General features: G+C 39.5%; 1 protein-coding gene and 1 pseudogene across 2 annotated transcripts in view; one reads left to right on the top strand and one right to left on the bottom strand.

The window, feature by feature from the left end:
* The window catches only part of EVA1C (eva-1 homolog C), a 98,132-nt gene that overhangs the window by 12,442 nt on the left and 63,718 nt on the right, over positions 1-21,972 (bottom strand). For both annotated transcript variants that reach the window (XM_036745617.1, XM_036745616.1), the window contains 3 exons: positions 19,942-20,085; positions 6,944-7,024; positions 4,789-4,878 (listed from right to left, as the gene is read on the bottom strand). In XM_036745617.1, coding sequence (XP_036601512.1) covers positions 4,789-4,878; positions 6,944-7,024; positions 19,942-20,085 — 315 coding nt within the window. The remainder of the gene's footprint in view (positions 1-4,788; positions 4,879-6,943; positions 7,025-19,941; positions 20,086-21,972) is intronic.
* On the top strand, positions 3,557-3,655 carry LOC118840520 (annotated as a pseudogene).

Genomic DNA, 21,972 nt, shown 5'->3' with positions numbered 1-21,972 from the left:
TTCTTCTGAGTCTATGAACCTTGGTTTGGAATATCCAGGCCTTTCAACATAGACATAACTGTTTTCTGGCAGCAATAACTGAAACATCCCTTCTGAATTATTTTCCAACTTATTCTCACTTGCAGTTGGGGGTCTCCAGAGGGTGGCTACTATCTTGGACTCTACCCCAAGGGTGACTACTCCTGTTGTTTTGACCTTTGTTTTTTGAAGAGGACCAATGATATCATGGTTGATGTCTTGACTTTCACATGAACTGGATTTAATTGAGGCAGAGTCACACAAAGTCATCAGCCTCACTCTCTCTTCCAGAGTCACTGAAGTCCAGTGGCAGGACAAAAGTTAAGATGCCCCAAAGGATACAATGGATGACCTTGTTGTGTTTGATGTTTGACCAAGCTCTAAGTGCTCCACAGCACCTGCTTTAGCCACTTTCACAGCTCTTGGAACAAAGTGTTCTCATCTGCCCATTCTGCTGGGGAGGGGAAGTCTTCACATAGTTGGGGTACACATTCCCCTAACTCACTGATGAGTTTGAGACCTGTCAGTTACCCTCAATCTCGTTTAGCCCATCTGCCAATATAGTTTTACCAGAGTGTGGTTGTTGTGCATGCTACAGCTTCTTGGAGCCACAAGTGAGAGTTGGATGACAAGGGGACACCAAAGGTAGATGGGCAGCCCTGAAAAGGACTCAGAAAGCCCTCATGGCAGAAGCACTAGTCCTCCCTACACACTCCATACACCCCCTACCAGGTGTGGCCTTGAGACCACAAGTTCCCCACCCCTGCTAGACTATTCTAACAGTCTCTTATCTAGTCATGGGTTTCTTCTCTCTCAGTCCGTTAATCGGCAAACATTTATTAAAAGCAAATACTATATGCCAGGCACTGTGGTAAGCACTTGTGATATAAGGAAAGATTAAAAAACACAACAAAACACTTTCCCTCCCCTCAAAGAGCTTACATTCTGTTGCTGGCTACTCCTACTATGGCACTGAAGCCCCAACCAGTGTTGGACAGCAGCCCATGAACAATTATCCAATAGAATTAATGAGCTTTTATCAAAAGCCATTACTCAAATAGCGTAACAACAGCAGGATTATAAAGGTATCTCCCCCAAACCTGAGGCACAATTTCCCCCACACAAACAGCATCAACATCCATCATGTGTGGAATACACATGTGGCAAAGAGTAACTCACAAGTCCCAGGACCACACAAGCTGAAGTCATTTCTCTTTTCACAGAGTCCTCATGATTTTCTGTTTCAGGGCAGGTCTCTGCCAGGTGGGGGGGTCAGCTGGACTAGCAGGGTCTGCTTCCTTAATGACCCCAGAGCTGGCATTCTTCTCTTCTATAAAGGGTTCTTGAAGCTCCTTGCTCCTTTGGGTGACTATCTCTGTCTCCATTTCTGTCCTCACCCTCTGCTGTATACACTGTCTCCTATTGGTCCACTAGCTCCCATAACATGGTCGATGGTGGAAGGAAGGGGAGATTATACGCATCTCATATATACACCTTGTTAACACATTCAAACTTCATCATGTGTGACTACAATGTGAGGTGAGGAGGAAAACTCTCTTCCTTACATAATAGACCACATTTCTTTAATAACAATTTCCATTTGCATAGTGCTTGATGCTTGAAGGTTTATAAAGTACTTTCCTAATAAGTGACCTATTAAGCAGGTTGCGTAAGTACGGTATTTCTCCATCTTACAGATGAGGAAACTTAAATGACTTGCCCATGGTCACATAGATCATGGTCATAGATGTTGGATTTGGGACCTGAACCCAGGTCTTCAGACCAGCACTCCAAGACCAGCACTCCTGACCCTACCCCACCTCCCATACACCCCATGGCTCACTATCTATCAGAAGGAGAAAGTTCTACTCCAAACAACAGAAAATGTCTGCTTGAGGAGGATACAAGACAGAGACTAATGACATATTCTGTTCACTTGGTAAAAGTTTTTTTAAATGAAGTTCATTTATAAAGAGACAGAAATGTGGTCCCTGTGGATCAATGCATATCCCACACCTTCTCTTCTCATACAACACAGCACTTAAGACACAGAAATGTAAGGCACCTTTTCAAGGTCACTAAGACATTCAGTGGCTCTAACCATCCTAGACCTTATGGATATCTGACCCCCCCCCCGACTTTTGTGCCTCACATAAATGAGCTTTTCATGTTGAATTCATGTAGTTAAAATCTCACATAATGCATTAAGCAATCTCTCTATCTCTCTGTTTTTATCCCTTTCTCACTCCTCCTCCTCTTCTTCCTCCTCTCTCTCTCTCTCTGATATTATATCTATGTTTGGTTGGAGCTTGAAAATATAAACGTGTCTTGCTTACTAAGGACAATTTTCTTGCACCACAACAAAATCCAGTAACTTTGTGGCAAGTTTTATTTTATAACTACAGAGAGCACACAAAAGGGCCACCTTACATATTATATTACTCCATACCAAGTCGTAAAGAAAACTAGGTTGTTTTGTATTTACACTATCTGCTTAGAAGGTTTCAGTGGTGCCTTTCTTCCAAGGACACTGTAGAATGGAGTCATAGCTGGGAAATTCTGCAACTACAATAAATACCACAAACAGCACCCAGGAGACACTGTACAAAGTAGACTTTCAGTTGAGGGGTGGGGGAGTAGGCTACAGCAAAGGAATAGCTCACCCCAGCCCACTATCCGGTACCTTATTTTAACTAATCATTCTTACAAATTAAATTCTAATTGCTATTCTTTTTTTCTGAAGGATTTCAAATTGGATATCTTTGGGCAAAGCCCCAGTGACCTTATCCTTGTTACGGCTCTTACAAAGAGTAACTTTGACATTTTAGGAGCAATAATAATAATGGTATTTCTATATAATGATGTATTTTGAAAATTATCAGGAAGAGAGGGAACAGCAAGATTTGGAACTGGAGTGGGGAGAGGAGAAAATATACAGGGGAAAAGTAATCATGAAGAATTTCTTATGCCAATATATGAAACTGAGGGAGTCTTAGAAGTCTAAAATTAGTTGCAATATTTCCCATAATTAAACCATTTTATTAAAGCTTTTCTTTTCTCCTTAGAAGTCTTGCTCCTTACTACTGTAGCCCTGGGCAATAAGAAGGCACTGTGTGGATGGAGCACTAGGACTGAAGTGAGGACTCATTTTCCTGAGTTCAAGTCTGGCCCTGGCACTTAGTAGCTGTGTGACCCTGGGCAAGTCACTTAAACTGTCTGCCTCAGTTTCCTGATCTATGAAATGAGCTGGAGAAGGAAACGGCAAACCACTCCAGCATCTTTGCCAAGAAAACCCCAAAACAGGATCACAAGGAAGCAGACATGACTGAAACGACTGAACAATCATAGCTCTCTTCACTTTGAATATTAATGTCAAAATATACCAAAACATTAATGACAATACTGCTATCCAAAAACTGAGTTCAGTAGTTCTTGAATTTTTCATGTGTGTGTGTGTATGTATATATATATGTATATGTATATATACACACATATATGTGTATATATGTGTATGTATGTTTATACATTTAAAAATCATGCCTTAAAAGCAACACATACATTACATGAATGATACAGAGAAGATCAAAATGACCCCTGCATAAAGATGGCACGAATTTGCAAAATGTTCCATATTTTTAAATAAAAACTACCTCTCTCTTCATGGCAGAGGGGCAGAGGACTATTAGGATAGAATGTGGCATATACGGTCAGACATAATCACAGATTTAGGTGGTTTTTGTTTAATTGTTACTATTTGTCCCAAGAGAGGGATCAGTTGGGAAAAAGGAGAGTTTTTCTCCCAGAAATTACTGTGTTGTAATGGCAAAATAATAAAACAAACTATATTTTCCCACTTAATAGTATTTTACTTTTTTTCCAATTACATGCAAACATACTTTTTTACATTTACTTTTACAAGATTTTGAGTTCCAAATGCTTTTATCCCTCCCTCTCCTTTCCCCTCCCCAGGATGGCATGCAATCTGATACAGGCTATACATGTACAATCATATTAAACATATTTCCACATTAGTCAAGCAAACAAACTGTATTTTTTAAAATTAAGAAAGAGAATCAGGCATTATGGAAACTCCTGGGAGTAAAACTCCAAAATGTGGTCATTTAAAAAGTGAGCAGGGAGGGTGCTGTCATAGAATGTTCATTCACTGAAGAAAATCTGCAGTTAGCCTACCCTAAGCTATAAATTTACTAGCCCTTGCTAATTCGGAAGAGTTGAGTCTGAATAATACTTGAAGAGGCTTAATACTGAAAACTATGGCAGCTCCAAGAAATAATGTTGTTGGTTCAGGCGGTGAAGCAAGCTTGGCATCCCATGATTCTGCCACTGGGCTAAAGAAATGAGGTATGGTGTCTTTGGTTTATGAACTAACCTTTCACCTTGCTGTTCTCTCCGCTATAGTGAGGGGGCTGAATATCCCTAACATCCATCCCCAATTTAAAGTTAGGGTGCCAATAGTCCTCAAGCTCCTTTGGAGGTTTTAAAGGATAGAACACAATCTTTTGACTACTAGCCCTAAAACGAGTTATTTCATTACAGTATTCTTCTCCTGGTCCTCCCTTTTCATCTTCTGATTTACATCTGAATGGTTTGTGGTTTAGGGTTGCGAAAGAAAGACTAAAAGATCAAAGGAAACAGCACGTTTTTCTTTAATTATTTAGAATAATACTGTAATTTTAAACAGTGCATTTGTTAGTAAGACTTAGATAAACCCATTCGCACATTGTAGATAACCTCGATTCATTGACCTACCTCTAATGTAAGCAAATGTGGCCAAAGAGTTGCTGACAATAACTCCATCTTTCGCCAGAGCCTTTGATTTGCTTGGATCAAAGTTTATATCTGTTTTATGAAGACGTAAGACCGATTAATCACAGTTGATTCACATGACATACACCCATAAATGATGCTGTTAAATCATGATCATTTATATAATATTAAAGCACAGAAAAGAAAATAAAGCTTCTAACTAAGCTACAAAGCAACAGCGTAGTCTGCCAGAGTATAAGTGGACCCTGTAACACATGCAATGACAAGATTTCTAGAGAAATGTGTTAGAAAAAGCCACAGGGTCTCACTTTTAAATGGCAGTGATGCTGCGAACTATCCCTCATCCATTCCATGGCAAGAAATGATGACAAGAAAAGCATGCATCACATTTGCAAGGTCTGCCACAGTGCCTGGCACATAGGAAGCATTTAATAAAAGCTCTGTCTATCTAGTCTGTGTGTCTGTCTATTTGTCTGTCTGCCTATCTATCTAGATTGGGAAGGCTGTACACTTTATTAAATCTCCCAGGCTGGACATCCTTAGGGTTGAGGGAGCGGCAGATAAAAACAGTCACAAACAAGCTCTGCTGTTTATATCTCTTGACCACAGCTGAAAGAGTAGTTGTGTTATGCTAGCTTTCTGGCAATGACTGAAAAATTATAAAAAATTCAAGTTTAAGAAAACTTTTAGATTATTTCTTCCGTGACTTTTTAAACAGTTTTTTAATAGATCTTCTAAGATTATAAATGGCAACGAAGGTACCACCCAGCATCAGTAGGGGCAGTTTCCTCACAGGGAATCTATACTAAGGAAGTAACAAATTCAGTCCCTATCCATATCTAATAGGACAGCTGTAGGGGCTGCAGGTTATGGGGCACTGAAGAGGAGGACAAAGGGAGACAAAAGGAAAAACTGGGTGGGAAATATCCTGGTGTTCCATGTTCTTATGGAGGAAATGGGCTGGACAGCAAGGGCAGGGATCCCTGTCTCGAGTACTGGGGTGGGGGGAAGTATAAAGAAGCTGATAAAGTCCTGGGAAGGAAATCCTCTCCTTCAATCCCCTTACTGACTTCTCATCTTTCCATGGAGACGTCAAAGGGCTCTCCACCTCCTATTCCCTCTAGTGGCCCAGGAGAGAGAGAGAGGTGGCATTCCTTTTCAGAGTTCCCATCGAACTATGAGACTTGAGATTTCCACCTCTGACTTGTTCTATACTAAGGTTTGTGTTAAACACAGGTTAGTTTCATTAGTATTGGGAGATGCTCAGAAACTAAAAGACCAGGATCTAATCAGTGAAATGATCCTGGCAAACCCATGGATGTTCTGGGAGGACCTAACTGCTTCTGATGGACTCCTAGCACATGCAACTACTCACACTGGGTGATAGTGACAAGCAACACCCGGGGAGAAATGAATGATGCTGGCACCTGGCTGGGATTCACAAGCTTATATTATAGCATATATGGATGGGGCAGCCAAGTACAGACGGCTCAGGCAAGTTTCATCTCTGCACACATCTGCTTCCATTATTTCTGTCCTGTAAGAGCTTCTAGCTACCAAAAGCTCAAATTTTTTAACGATGATCTCCTGAAATGCTGTAATTTTCTTTCAGGAATTCCAGACACAGAAATTCCAATCTACATGAGATATGAAGGCCTGACTCTTTCTTCATCCACGGAAAAAAGAAAAGGGAACTAGATGAGATTTCGGGAGAAATCCTAAAGAGGAAAATGACAACTAGTTCTTCCAGTGATGCATAAAGTTATCTGCCATCTTGACTAGTTTAAGCAGGTTTCTATAGATTGTGGCTAGTTTACCAAAAAGCTTATCAGACTTCTGGATGAAGAACTAACCTCAGGTCTCAAAATCCTGAGGGTAAACTGTGCCTATTTTTCATGTGGAGGTACTGTATGTGTGTTTATGTGTACAAAAGGGCTTTTGTGACTAATGCCACCCCCCTCCACCATCCAACCTCATTATTAGCAGCAACATGATCACTAACCACTACTAGCCAATCAAATGCATGCCTTTTCCAAATATTTCCTTTACTTTTAACAGGTATATGCCTAACTGTGGTCACATGGACTATCTACCTTTACTTAAAGAGATGTCAATTAAGTAAAGCCATAAATATTACCAGAGTCACCATCTTTCTGCTTCAAAGAAGGGTTTAGATTAGAAACCATTGGATCAACCGCTGTAAGTATGTTTTGGGGAACTAAAAATAAAAAAGAGAAATTTTTGAACTGTCAATTGAAAGTACTTATACCTGAGATTTTCTTTGAATTGCAATGCAGATTGGGAATTATTTTTCAAAACAGTGTTTGAGTCACTGTGTCTACCAGTCACATAAATTCAATGTGTATATGTACATAGTAGGCACTTAATGAATGTTTACTGAACTGAATTGAAATTGACTATTGCGGACAATTGCATTTATAGTTTTATCTTAAAATCCAGAGAAGTGGTCTCAAGATAGTAAATAGTGGGCTAGCCGTGCAGTTAGGAAGACCTAGGGTCAAGATCTGCCTCTGATACATACTGCCTATGTGACGATGGGCAAGTAACCTTACCTCTCTTTATGACTCTAAGTTACAGAGGAGGTATTAATCTGCACTGGTGGAGGGAGTTTCCACACCAAGACTTCCCCATAATGAAATTATAGAGACACATAGAAAGGAAAAGAAAAGGACAAGGAAAGAAAACTATAACAAATTTCTCAGAACATGGGTTTCCCTAAAGCACAGAGGCCAATTAGTTCACTTCAGGGATATTACTTTTACTAAAATGATCAATAGTCAATGATGGCAAGATTTAATTCTTCCCTCCCACACCTGTCCTGGTCTAATCTGCTTTTTATTTAGTGCTTTACATAACTCCTCCTTTCAGATAAATATGAAGATTTTCCTGGAAATTACACATCGCGTTTCTCATTAGATCAGTGCTTTCATCTAATGCAGCCAAATCCACAAAAAATGATCAAGAGACCGAGGCTGGACATTAAGAGTATACCTGATCTCTAGCTTTCAAGAAGAAAGTTAAAAGGTGATTAAAGAACATGGCCAAGCAAAACTGCCACATAAAAGTTTTTCACCTCCTTTTTCACCAAAAGTTTGTGAGTGAAGACTCACAAACAGCACACTGAGGTTCATTAGGGCCCTCTATGGCCCACCGTTGAATTCATTTTATAGCTCTTTTTAAATAGCTTTAATGCAACTGGGAGAGTAGCTGTAATCAATGGTCCAGAAATTTGCAGTGGAGTTCATGGAAACCAGGCATCAAGAGGGAAAGAACATCTTTGGTTTCTGTCTGTTGAAGGTACTTGGTTTTTCCTCTTCTCCTAATGGTAGGGAGAAAGCATTTATTAAGAGCCTACTATGCGACATCTCATTCGGTCCTCACGACTCTAGGAGGTAGGTGCCATTGTTACTCCCATTTTATCGTCAAGGAAACTGAGGTAGGGGGATTTCTTTCTAAGTGACTTGCCAAAGGTGATCACACAGCTGGTAAAGATCTGAGAGTGCATTTGAACTCAGGTTTTCTGACTTGAGGCCTAGGTGCCTGGGTGGGGGGGGGGGGGAGAGAAGGGGGGAGGCAGGGACAGTCATTCTTTCTTTTGTTTTTTTTGGCTTTGAGGTTAGAGAAATTCAAATGAAACCTGGGAACTGACCCAGGGGCAGCAACCTAATAAAAGACCTTTGAATTGTGCTATTTTCAGATGCAGTGGACCCAAGTATTTACACATCTTTTGTAGGAGATTCAAACCAGCTGCATCTGTCTTTCTTACAGTCAAAGAAAGTGGTTGTTGAGTCATTTCAGTTATGTCTAACTCTTCATGATCCCATTTTTGGAGTTTTCTTGGCAAAGATACTGGAGTGCTTCGCCATTTCCTTCTCCAGCTCATTGTACAGCTGAGGAAACTAAGGCAAACAGGGTTAAGTGACTTGTTCAGGGTCACATAGCTACTAAGTGTCTGAGGCTGGATTTGAACGGAGGAAGATGAATCTCTCTGACTCCAGGCCAGGTACTTTATCCACTGTGCCACCTAGCTACCTAGCAAAGAAGTGGCTCTTTGGTCAAATGACAAAATGATGGCTCATGGTTCAGTGCACGGAATGAGGAAACTCAGTTGCACTGCTACAAAAAGCTCTTTAAATTAAGCTGCTGGTTCCCTTCAGTTCCTAATTTTTTGGCACAGTATCATGATCTCTCCCTGCCAGGAAGTGGCCTGCTCTCATATATCTATCTGTCCACAAAGTATATTTCAAAAGATGGCCCAAAAGAGAAAAGCATCTTAATCCTTGATGAATACTGGCAGACTTTAAGGGATGAGAGAGAATAAATCAGATTTATCAGAGATGAAACTCAAAGTGGTAGAAATGCCAAGATGACCTTTTCTGAAAGAAGAACCTACACAAAGATGATTTATGTAAATACCAACCCTGGTAACACATTAAAAAAAATAAACCTACCCATCTACTATGTGCAAAGGGCCAGGTTTGGAGCAAACTATTTAGAGTCATTCAAAAATAGACTAGTCTTAGCAACCTTTTAAAAAGTCTCGATAGTAATTCAAAAGTAAAGGTTTTGTTCTGCCATAAAAAAACCACATATTCGTCAGAGGGATATAGGAGATATTCTGACTTTGCTAGCTTTGTTTAGTTGAATTTAAAAAGGGCAGAAAACCACCGGAAGTAGTTCACATTCAAAGGGGGACGGATTTAGTCCATTTTAACTAGACCTTGAGCTAATAATGCTAATGATATGAGATTACATTAAATGGTTTTACCATCCAGCTATTTTCAAGCAGGAAAACTTTCTGCATGGGTCAAAGTCTGGGCTTAAAAAAACCTTAGGAAATATATCTCTACAAGTTTAAAAATGCTTAATCCCTCACTTTTCTTTTTCTTTCTTTCTCTCTCTCTCTCTCCCTTTCTTCCTTCCTTCCTTCCTTTCTTTCTTTCTCATCAGTAACAAAGCGGGTCTCTATAAGGTGCTGTGTTCCTGGTTTATCTTGGAAGAGCGAAGAGATTTATGACTTTTAAAAAGTTTGAGAGATGTAATTTCTAGATAATTAGTCATTTTATTAATAATGCCAGCATTTTAATAAAAAAAAAGGTCAATGGCATTCTGGAATGCCAAAGACAATCATGGCAAATGAATGGGCTTATAAATAAGCCCTTGGAAGAGGGCTGTTCCTGAGAGTGACAATTAACTCTGACTGGCTAACAATTGATGACAGAATGAACATTACAATGAGGGGCTGGACCTATTCTAATGAACTTGATTATGTCATTTACTTCTAAGTTACTCCCAGCCTTGGACAATCTGTTCAAAGAATTTACCCCCACCCAAACCAGAGTAGAACACGATAGACTTTCCTAACTGGGTGGAGTCTGAACAAGATTGCTAAGAAAATTAATCAAATTTCATTATCCTCAATGTCCTTCAAGAGACTGAACTTTGAAATGAGGACTATAGAAAAAGGGAGAGCGCAGGATCTCCCCAAATCATTAGTTATTAATAATTATTTCTCTCCGATTAGGTATGTCTTTGGGAGACATGTCTCTACTGACCATAAATATACAGGAAAGAACCTACCTGAACCTAAAGACTATAGCTACTGTATAGAAAGAAGAATAGCAGTAAAGATAGCTAGAAATCTAAAGGATATAAAATCCATGGGCTTAGATAGTTATACACAAATGAAGAAAGCATGGATAACAAGCAAAGTGGGCTAGATGAGTTGATGCAATGAGACAAGTTGGCCTGCATAGATATCACTGAGATTTGATGGGAAAAGTTGTCCAGTTGAAATTATCACTCTGGAAAGGTAATAATTTATTCAATAGGACTAGGATACTTGAAAATTAGGTAAAAAGTAACACTGTATATATATTATATGAGGAAATCTGAAACCCAGATGCGGAAAGATGGCAGAGAGCCTTTGGGAGAAGATTAAGAGAGGCAAAAACAAAAGTGAGATTTTCACTGGTGTTTATTAACAGACTACCTGGATAGAAAGAGAAAACAGATGAAGAGTTTTTGAAACAGATTTTTAAAAAAAATCACTTGGTTTGGAAGCATGAGATAAGCAATAGAAGACTTCAATTATGGAGACATCTGTTAGAAATCAACTGCCCAAAGCAGAGTGCCTAATATTTTCTTGGCTCGCCTTAGTAATAACTTCAGCATTCAAAAGGTAGAGGTGCTAATGAGGAGAACTTCAGGATCTGATTCCTACCAATAAATCAATGTATCAGTATTTTTCAAGCACCTGTGATATGACAAGTACTGCACTAGGCCTTCGGAATTCAAATACGAAAATGAGACAATCTCTATGTTTATATGTGTGTGAATGTATGTATACACATAGGCAGGTATACAGATATGTATACATAGTACACACACATTTTGCATACGTATACATCTGTGTATAAATATATGTATAGGTTATACCATGAATAGGTACAATGTACATGTATATAAGAAACATCCATACTTGTTTGTATATGTATATACATGTATGTGTCTATGTTTGTGTATATATGTGAATACATTCACCCATATATGCATGTATATATACATATATACACACATACATGTATACATGTAGAATAAAATATATGTAGTATATATATGTTATATGTGTTTGTGTGTATATATATGTATATGTGACACACATATTCACACACACACACATACACATACACACACACCTGTGCCAAGATGGTGCCAGGGATCTGCTTGTGGGAAAAGATATTCTGTGTTTCCCTACAACATGGATAGGAGCAGCTTTTTTTTCCATTGGTTGTATAACAGAAACTGCCTTCTTTAGAACTACCAACCTGGGACAATCTCTTTCCAAGGGCATCCAAGTGTGGAGGTTCTGTTCATCTGAAGCATGGACACCGGACACCTTGATACACCGTGATTAAGCTGGGTGGAGGAAGGATCTCCCTTCCCTTTCCCTTAGGCCTTGTGGCTCTACCTTAAATGGGCTTGAGGTTTCGGTCTTGTTTTGTTTGTCCTTTGAGCTCAAGGTAAAGAGTCCTGAAAGACTAACCAGGCCACATGGTTTTCCTGAATGAAAAGTCCTTTGTCCTAGAGACCTGGAATGGGAATAGACTAAATGCACCAAGGCCAAGTTTTTGGAGAAGTCTTACATAAACCAATTTCGAGAAAGCAGTGTGGCTCTTCGGACCTAAGGAACTTTTGGTTCCCATGACAGCTGTTGCTCTTATTAACCTCCCTTAGGTGGGGAACTGGAAGAGTAGCACCTGTTAATGTACATCCTTGCTGACTGTTTGTACTTAGTAAAAGAGTTTTTTGTTTGTTTGTTTTTCATTGACACAAACTTTACAAATCTTGACTTTGTATTTTGAGCCATTGTGCACCTGGTCTAAAACAATACAAGATAATTGCACACTGAAATTGGCCAGGGATAGAAGGTAGGACTGAAGAGGAGAGTACTAATGTGGATATGTAGAAATGACAGGAACTTTGAAGGGATGTGACTTCTCTATCTCATAAACTGTAATAGTGGAGAGGAAAGCCAGTAGATTTCAAAAGGGATAAAAAAAGGATGGGTAGGATCCCACAAACTAAAAATATCCCAGGGAAGTTGGCTCTGGATGTACGGGAAACTCTCAGAAATATAATCCTGAAGACACAGAAAGAAAACATTCTGACAAGAAGGAAAAGGAAAGCCAACTGAGAGAGACCAATGTGGATATATTGGCAACTCATTAAACAACCTCATTTTTTTAAAAGGTCAAAACAAGAGCAGGGAACAGAGAAAGAGTTTACACATCTTACAGAGTCTTACAAGAATAGTGTCTGTAGTGCTTAAATTCAGAATATGCCCAGCATGGTAAAAAAATGTTGCGGACAACAAGAGGCCTTGGGTGTATGGGGTTAAAGAGAAGGATCTAGGAAGAGGTGAAGTTGTATGAGATAATAATCAATGAAGGAGAGAAGGAAGAGGTGCACAACTCTTATTTTGCTTTCATTTTCTCTGTCAAGGAGCATGCTTTTCAGGCACGTGCAAAGCACAGAACAATAAAGGGCTAATGGAGAATTTATAGCCATGAGACAGAAGGTAAGAATAGAGAGTACCTGGGTACTCTTTATGAGTTCCAGTCCCCCAGTACTCATCCTTGGGTTATGACAGAAAGACTGTAGAGAATAGGCATGGCTCCATAGGATTGAGAAAGGATAACATTGCCCTTATTTTCAAAAAAGGGAAGAGAATGGAACTAGTAACATATAGGCTGGGGAGCTTGATGTCACTCGCTGGCAAGATTCTAGAATATGTCAATAGATCATTAGGAAACAACTCCTAGAAAAGGAAGAAGCAATGAGACAGAGGCAGCATGGCTCGATGAAGAATGAATCATGGCAGATTAATGATATTCCTTTTTTTTTTTTTTTTGCTTTTTGGCAGGGCAATCAGGGTTAAGTGACTTGCCCAAGGTCACACAGCTAGTACATGTGTCAAGTGTCTGAGGCCGGATTTGAACTCAGGTCCTCCTGACTCCAGGGCCGGTGCTCTACTCACTGCGCCACCTAGCTGCCCCATGATATTCCTTTTTATGACCAGTTTATTAAACTGGTAGATAAGGGCAGAGCCCGGAATTTGTTGTTCAGTTGTATCGGTCATGTCTGACTCTTCATGACCCCCTTTAGGGCTTTCTTGGCAGAGTTACTAGAGTGGTTTGTCATTTCCTTCTCCAGTTCATTTTACAGATGAGGAAACTGAGGCAAACAGGGTTAAGTGACTTGCCCAGGATCACACAGCTAGTAAGTGTCTGAGGCTGGATTTGAAGTCAGGAAGATGAATCTTCCTGACTCTAGGCCCAGCACTCTATCCACTGTGTCACCTAGATGCCCATTCTTCTGGAATAGATAGAGAAAAATGAGCTAGATGAAAGGACAGTTGGGAGGGGGACTGGCAAGGGGAATGGAATTGGTCGAATATCATCTATACCCCAGAACTAGTCACTATGATTCAATATCAGCTTGGAAGATGACCAGAAGAGAGCCCCAGGGATTGGTATTTGATACTATGTTGTTTGTCAAGTTTATTGATGACTTGGACAAAGGAATAAATGGCATGATTATCAAATCTACAGAAGGCACAAATCCGGAGTGGGTGGGGGTGGGTGTGGGGGAATGGCTATTAAGTTCAGTTTCAAATTATAATCCAAAAAGATCCTGGCACCTAGAAAGTTGGGCTTGATTTAGTAAAATGAAATTAACTGGATTAAAAGTAAAGTCTTACACAGGTTTGTTCGGTTTTTTTAATAGATTTCAGAAGTTTAAGATGAATGGCTAGAAAACAGTTCATCTGAAAGAGATCTGAAGATTTTAGTGTACCATAACTTCTATGTATGTCAAAAGTGTAATATGGTAGCCAAAAAAAGCTAATGTCACCTCAGCATGCATAAAGTGAGGTCGTATGTTCAGGAATAGGGAGGTAATAGCACTATGCTCTGTCTTGGTCAGACCCAATCTGTACTACCGTGCTCAATTCTGGATGAAACATTTTAGAAAGGACACTGGTAACCTAGAGAGCATCCAGAGGAGAGTGAACACGGTTCAAATAAAACTACTCTTCTCAATCCGCATTCTTCTTGACCTTCCTACAGCATTGAATACTGTGGACCATTTTCTCCTCCTGAATATTCTTTTTCTCCCTGGGTTTTTGCAAGTGAGCTATATCTTGGTTCTTGTCCTATCTGTCTAACCACTACTCAGTCTCTTTTGCTGGATTTTCATCCATGTCACACTCACTTACTGTGAATATCCTCCCCCTAAAACTCTGTCCTGAGCCTTCTTCTCTCCTCTCAAATCTCACTTGGTGACCTTATCAGCTTCCATAGGTTCAATTTTTATCCCTGTATACATGTGGCAAACAAATCTCTTTATCTAGTCTTGATCTCTCTCTTGAGCAACAGTTCTATAAAACCAACTGCCAATTAGACATTTTGAATTGGATGTCCTGTAAGGCAGTTAGGTGATGAGGTGGATAGAGCACTGGGCCTGAAATCAGGAAGACTCATCTTCCCAAGTTCAAATGTGGCCACAGACACTTTGTAGCTGTGTGACCCTGGGCAAGTCACTTAACCTTGTTTGCCTCAGTTTCCTCATCTGTAAAAATGAGCTGGAGAAGAAAATGGCAGAGCACTCCAGTACCTTTGCCAAGAAAACCCCAAATGGGGTCACGAAGAGTCAGGCACAACTGAACCACAACAAACAGGCATCTGAAGTGCAACAAATCCAAAACAGAACTCATCTTTCCCTAACAAGTTCCCTCTTCTTCTAAGCTTCTCTATTACTGTTGAGGGAATCACCATTCTTCCGGTCACCCAAGATCACAACTTTGGCATCATTCTGAACTCCTCTCTCCTGCTCACTCCACATGTCTAGTCAGTTGCCAAATCTTGTAATTTCTTTCTTTACATCTCTGAAGGTAGCTAGGTGGCATAGTGAATAGATTACTAGGCCTGAAGTCAGAAAGACCCATCTCTCTGAGTTCAAATCTGGCCTCAGATACTTACTAGCTGTGTGACCCTGGGCAAGTCACTTAACCTTGTTTACCTCAGTTTCCTCATCTGTAAAATGAGCTGGAGAAGGAAATGATAAATCACTCCAGGATCTTTGCCAAGAAAACCCTAAATGGGGTCATGAAGAGTCAAACACAGCTGAAACAACTTAACAAAAACATTTCTCTCATTTACATCATCTTTTCTCTATTCACGTGGCTGCCACTCTAGTTTACATCCTTCTTATCTCTCACCAGAACTATTAAAGTAGCTTTCTAATTGGTTCCTGCCTCAAGTCCTGTTCCCGTGCCAATCCACATTACAGTCAGCTGTCAGTGATTTTCCTAAAGTATAAGTCTGACCATGTCCCATCTACTCAGTAAACTCCAATGGTTGCTGCCTTCATGATCAAATGTAAAGCCCTCTCTTTGGCGTTTAAGGCTCTTCTTAACATGGAACCTTCCAACCTTTCCAGTCTTCTTATGTTTTATTCCCTTTACCTACTCTGTGCTCCAGTGATATAGCCTATTTCTATTCTTCGCATATGAAACTCTATCTCCGTATCTTTACACTGGCTGTACCCCATACTTGGAATGTTCTCCTTTCTCACATCTGCCCCTTGGCATCCCTGGCTTCCTTCAAGACTCATCTCCCACGCTCCCTTCTGCAAGAGGCTTTTTCTTGTCCTCCCAACCAGCTGTGTCTTCCCTTCTAAGGTTACCTTCCTTCCACTCTGTGTGTACCTTGAATATATGTATTTATTTATATCAGAATTTAAATTCCCCAAAGGCAGGAAATGTGTGTGTGTTTGCCTTTCTATCTCCAAGACTTAGCACAGTGCCTGGCACACAGTCAGCATTTAATAAATGCTTGTTGACAGAGCAGGATGTGAAAGGCATCAAGATCATGTTATAGAAGATTGGTTTATGAACAAGGAATGTTTAGCCTAGAGAAGAAATAACTGAGGAAATGCACAGTATAATGGCTGTCTACAATTATTTGAAGGGCTGTCACTTGGAGGAGGGATTGGACCTGTTCAGCCTGACCACAAAAGTAGCACTAGAATAGAAAAGGGCGGGGTGGGGGGGGGTAATGGATTTAAGCTTGCTATAAGGAAAAACTTCCTAACCATTAGAGTTATTCCAAAGCTGGCTGCCTCAGGAGAGAACAGATTACCTTGCAATGGACATCTTCAAGTGGAGGCTGTGGGGGCGCTTATAAGACATATTGTAGAAATAGTTTTTGTTCAGATATAGGTTGAATTAGATGGCCTCTGTGGCATTATCCAACTCTGAGATTCTTTGATTCTGTGATAAGGCAGACTATTGATTGGCTCTTAGAAAGTGTCAGTCATAGGTGTTGAGTTCTGGCTGTTTCATTTGAGCCCATAATATGGTAGGACATGGGAATTCCCTCTCTCAGAGCTCCAGCAGGTACACATTTGTACACTGTGGAATTGACTGCGAAAGAAACTGGCTTGAAACAAACGTATGTACAGTTCTTTCTGTGTCATATTTAGAAGTAAAATTACAATAATGTCAACATTAGCCAGAGAGGTATGTTAAAACTGTATTTTGGAAGGATTGCAGCATCGTAGATTTAGAGCTAGAAGAAGACCTCAGAGTTCATCTAGTCCAACTCTCTCATTTTACAGAGGAGGAATTTGAGAACCAGAGAGATTAAGTGGCCTGCCCAGTAGTGGTGACATGGGTAGTAGGAGTAAGTGGCCCAATGGGAATTCAAATTTAGGTCCTCCAACTCCAAAGACAGTGTTCTTTCCAGTGGACCACCCTGCCTCCCTCCCACCCCCTTATATCCAACCACTGAAATCCTCTTCTGATGTTTCCTTTGTAGAAGAAGGTGAAACTGGATTCTACCAAGGTATGTGGTGGAGTGCAGGCTTTTGCAGTACCTACATTTTACCAAACTGGAAAAGCTTTGAATTCATGCCCAAGGAACCATTTGTCATCTCTAGATTAGCTATCAGAAAATTATTTATTTTAGCCGTAGCAATTTATGAAAACCATTTGCTAAGTTTAAGCAGTGATTAGCACTTAAAGTGTTTGAGAGACAAAGACTAATTAATGAGCAAACTTCCTTATTTATTCTTTGAAAGATCCAGTACCAGTATGACCTGTCTAGCTAACGCGTGAATGTCTAGAGTTTAAACTTTATTGCCAACACAAATGAGCACAAGTCCCCAAACATGCCTGAAAGAAATAACCCTGGACAGAAAGCTGAGTGAAACTATGAATAAATAAACATTTTAACATTTCTTCCTGCCACAAGATAACTAGCTGATTGGAGTCCAGAGTATTTGCATGTAAGAATCCAACAAAGGCCACAAAAAGGAAGACTCCGACCTTTTGACAGTCATTCATAGAACATCTCCTTATTTATTGAAAAGTGAATTTTGCGATACCCCAAATTAGTCCAGCATGTTATGAGTTGTTGGCGGTTTCCGACAATACCACCAGCATGCCTTGCAAAAATGGTTAAGTGGAAGGGACACATATTGTTCCCCCCACCCCCATACACACAGGGCTATAATCTAATCACAGGGCAAAATACCTGGCGTGGTTAGGAGATAGCAAAAGGTAAAAAGGGGGCAGAAATAATAAAACTAATTAAACTCTTAAGTTTAATCTTTTTCACAAAGGTCTGCTTTGAAAAATGATTACTGAATTACTCTCTGAAGTCTTTTTTTTATCAACATGAACTCTTGCCTCTGTTGGGTGAATTTCAAAAATGTCAAAACTTGTGAGGCCATTAAAGCTAGCTGAAAAATACTTAAAAGCTGCAAATCTTTTTTGAATGCTTCAGGTTACACAGTTAAGGGACATTTGGCAGAGACAAAGATGTTTTAAAAAGCCAACTACTTAGAAGATTTGACTCATTTAATCTGTCTGCTTTTGGAAAAACACAAAAATGCCCAAGAGTAAAAATCTCCTCCCTCAGGAATAATTCACATTGGAGTATTCCGCAGGCTGTTCAGGTTTTGCAGCAGGGAGAAGGCGAAGAACACCCACAGAGGTGGAGACTATCATCTTTAGGACAAATTAAAGCACAACACTGGAAGAAAAAACCATCTCGTCACTGACCAACATCAATAATGGTCTTGGTGAATATGTATGTTCACCTCAAAATGAAATATTTGATAGATTTCTGACTTACAAAACATTTTTTTTGAGAAGCCAACTAATACACATGCTAGAATTGGTTTGAGTATCCGCAAAAGAGATCTGAAGATCATAGAATTTGTGTACAGGTAATGGTAAGACTATAATCTAACCCAAATATATGAGAATAGGTCTGTAAGGAAATAAAATCCTGAAACTATTCTGGATCCAATCCTCCTAAATCAACACACACAGGGCTGTAAGCATGATCCTTTGAGGTAGCAAGAAAAAAATGCTTAAGGAAAAAAATTTGCTCCAATTTAGATGATCTCTCTAGGATCAGCATAAACAAGGGCATCCAGGTGTTGTGTATACAGGCTCTTTCCAAAGTCTTAGTGCAGTTTTAAGTTTTAATAGCTTAATTAATATATGATATGATGTGCAATATTAATAATGTTAATATAACAAACAATACTATATATAACATTATAACAAATATTAACATTATGTAAATATACAGTGTCCCAAAAGTCTTATGCAGTTTTAAATTTTAATTCTGTAAAGATACAGGATACCCCAAAAAGTCTTCCTGCAATTTTAAGCTATTAAAACTTAAAACTGCACTAAGACTTTTGAGGGCATCCTGTATCTTGTAAATGCTAGTGTTGGTCTTGCTATAGATAGCAATCATTTAGGGACATTTGGGTGGAGGTGGGGAAAGTATAAGGGAAGTTTAGCTATGAGTGCTTTACTAATAAGACAATTTATTCTTTGACTATTTCAAAGCTACTAAATAAAAGAATACAAATTGAGAAGCAATGATGTTCCTGGAGGACTTAAAACATCTAGTCAATGCTTAAGTGACTGTAATGAATTAACCAGAATCTGGGAAAGAACAAACACTATTCTATCTTATTTCAAGGGGACTTCAAAAAAATCAGAACAAGTGCCATCACCTAATATCTTTATTATTTCAGACATACATATTAATTGATTAATTGCTAGCAAGAGAAAGAGCTAGTCACCTAGGATACACAAGCTAGCTCATGGGGTTAAATGATTGCTAAAGCTTTTGCTAAACTCTCCTGACAAATCTGTACATTCTGGAGGCTTCTAAGTCCTTGGATTTAAATCATCATACTTGGCTACATTAATTTTACCTACATTTGCTTGTTCTTTAATACCTTACCAATTTGTTGCCAATCTGATTGCTATAAAAGACTTCTAAAACAAATTTTGACTAAAGAGGAGACTGTTGCTTATCTGATAAGAATATAATAACCGGGAACAAAGAATGAGAAAAAAACTCTTTCCGGGATTTGTGGGAGAACAGAACAGACCTGAGTTGCGGACTGGTTGGCTCGTCACGTGCAGACTTCAGAAGAATGCTATTATTACATTTTTCTACATGATTTCATCCTACCAAAGGGGCAAGGGATTTTAAAAAACAGTCCAAAATTTACTCTTACCACAGGCATAGCCCACAGTGAGGTATTTTTTCACTCCTGGCAGACAAGGACTTCCAAAATGGTGATTGTTGACAATGATTTTGCATCTCTGCTTTCCATAACACCTCTTTGATAATACATCCAAGGCTGAATAAGATAAACAATCTGTAAGAAAAGAAGCAGTTACACAGGTTTTAGGCCCACTTTTCAGGCCAACTCAATGTACCACTACCTGGACCTTGAGGGTTCAAACTGGAATCTAGTGTTCAAAGAATTCTAGATTTCAATTTAAAGTGAAACACAGAGATCATCTAGTCTAGCGAAGTGCAGCCCATAGACCACATGTGGCCCATAACACTCCCAACAGTGAACCAGATTAAAACATAGTTGGGAAATATTTAACAAAATAAATAAAAATACAATAAACCCTAGATAATATTAACATGCGTTTTTCTAAGCTAATATGCAGCCTGCAGGATCCTTACGTATGGTTGGTTTAGTGACCCTCATTTCTAGGAGTTTGACACCACTGGTCTAGTCTGACCCCTTCATTTCATATATGAAAAAACTAAGGCCTCGAGAGGTTAAGTAATTTGCCCAAGATCACAAGCGTAGTAAGAATAGCAGAGCTTAGATCTGCCATTAGGTGCCCTAACTCTATAACCAACATTCTATGTATGGTGTGTTCAATCGATGTTAGTTATTTGTACGATAGAAAGAGCTTTTTTTCAGGATTAGAGAGTTGGAAGGGACCTCAGTCGCCATCTCGTCTATACCACGCACAAAATGAATCCCTATTGTAACATCTGATCATCTAATAGTCATCTCAAAAGCTAAGGCTGTGCTTTTGAAATTAGTCTTAACCCATACAAATTATGGAAGCCAACAGAAATTCACACCTTCATTGTTATTTTATGCCTTTAGGAACCCCAAATGTACTCAAATATCAATCTAAAAATATAAGTGTTATAGTGTATGTATCATAAAAGGAATTCAGAAGAACTGACAAATGGTATTTGTAAGAGGTTGTTATTGCTTAGTTATTTTCAACCATGTTCAAATCTTCATGACCCATTTTGGGGTTTTCTTGGCAAAGATACTAGAGTACTTTGCCATTCTTTCTCTAGCTCATTTTACAGATAAGGAAACTGAGTGTAACGGCAAGCAAAGTGGGACTTTTTGTTGTCTTTTCTTTTGGAGTGCTTCTCAGCACTAAGGTAATCAAGTGCCTTTGATTGAGTCTTGCCTTTGTTTGTCAGAAGGCCCATACCGTTTTGCTAGTTAGGTCAGTAGAGGTATGAAGTGCTCTGACCCTGAAGAAGTATATAAATACTCAGAGGTTAGCATTTTGTTTGGGGATCATTCATTGGAAGACTGTTGGTGTGGAGACTCTGGGTAGCCATTAAGCAGCACCCCCGACTTTGAAAACCCTGATGTTGGTGCTCCTCTCTCTGGTAACTATGTACGTATAGCTTCGGTCAGACAGCTAGAAGCCTGTCTCCTGATCTGTATTATTTGCTCTGTTTATATTTTTTCTGTTAGTCATTTCGGTTTGTATTTGCTCTGAAGATCAGGGTGCTGGCTTTTCCCCCTGAACTAAGTAAATGATATACATATGTTTGATTAAAGTGAGATTGTTAACCCCTTAAAGTTGCTTTCCTTAGAAAAGCGGATCAAAGAACCTGTGCTAGAAGCCCTCCTGTGTGCTAGTGTTATCGGCCTTATACATGGCAAGTAGCGTTGTTACACTGAGGCAAACAGGGTTAAGTGACTTGCCCAGGGTCACGTGGCCAGTAAGTATCTGAGGCTGGATTCGAACTCAAGTCTTCCTGACTCCAGTCCCAACACTTTATCCATTGTACCACCTAGCTGCCCCACATAGGAGGCAGGCCTGTTTTTTCTCAGATAGGAATATGGGCTCACATAATCCACTAGTTGCCTCCCCATCCACACAATCAATACATGTATACTGATTACCTCTTATATTTAAGTAGAGTATAATAAACACTGTGGGAAACACACACAAAGCAAGCAACTCACAGTATAGCTGGG

This window comes from Trichosurus vulpecula, chromosome 2 (assembly GCF_011100635.1).
Source record: "Trichosurus vulpecula isolate mTriVul1 chromosome 2, mTriVul1.pri, whole genome shotgun sequence".
Lineage (NCBI taxonomy): Eukaryota > Metazoa > Chordata > Mammalia > Diprotodontia > Phalangeridae > Trichosurus > Trichosurus vulpecula.
This window is presented reverse-complemented; position numbering and strand designations above follow the sequence as displayed.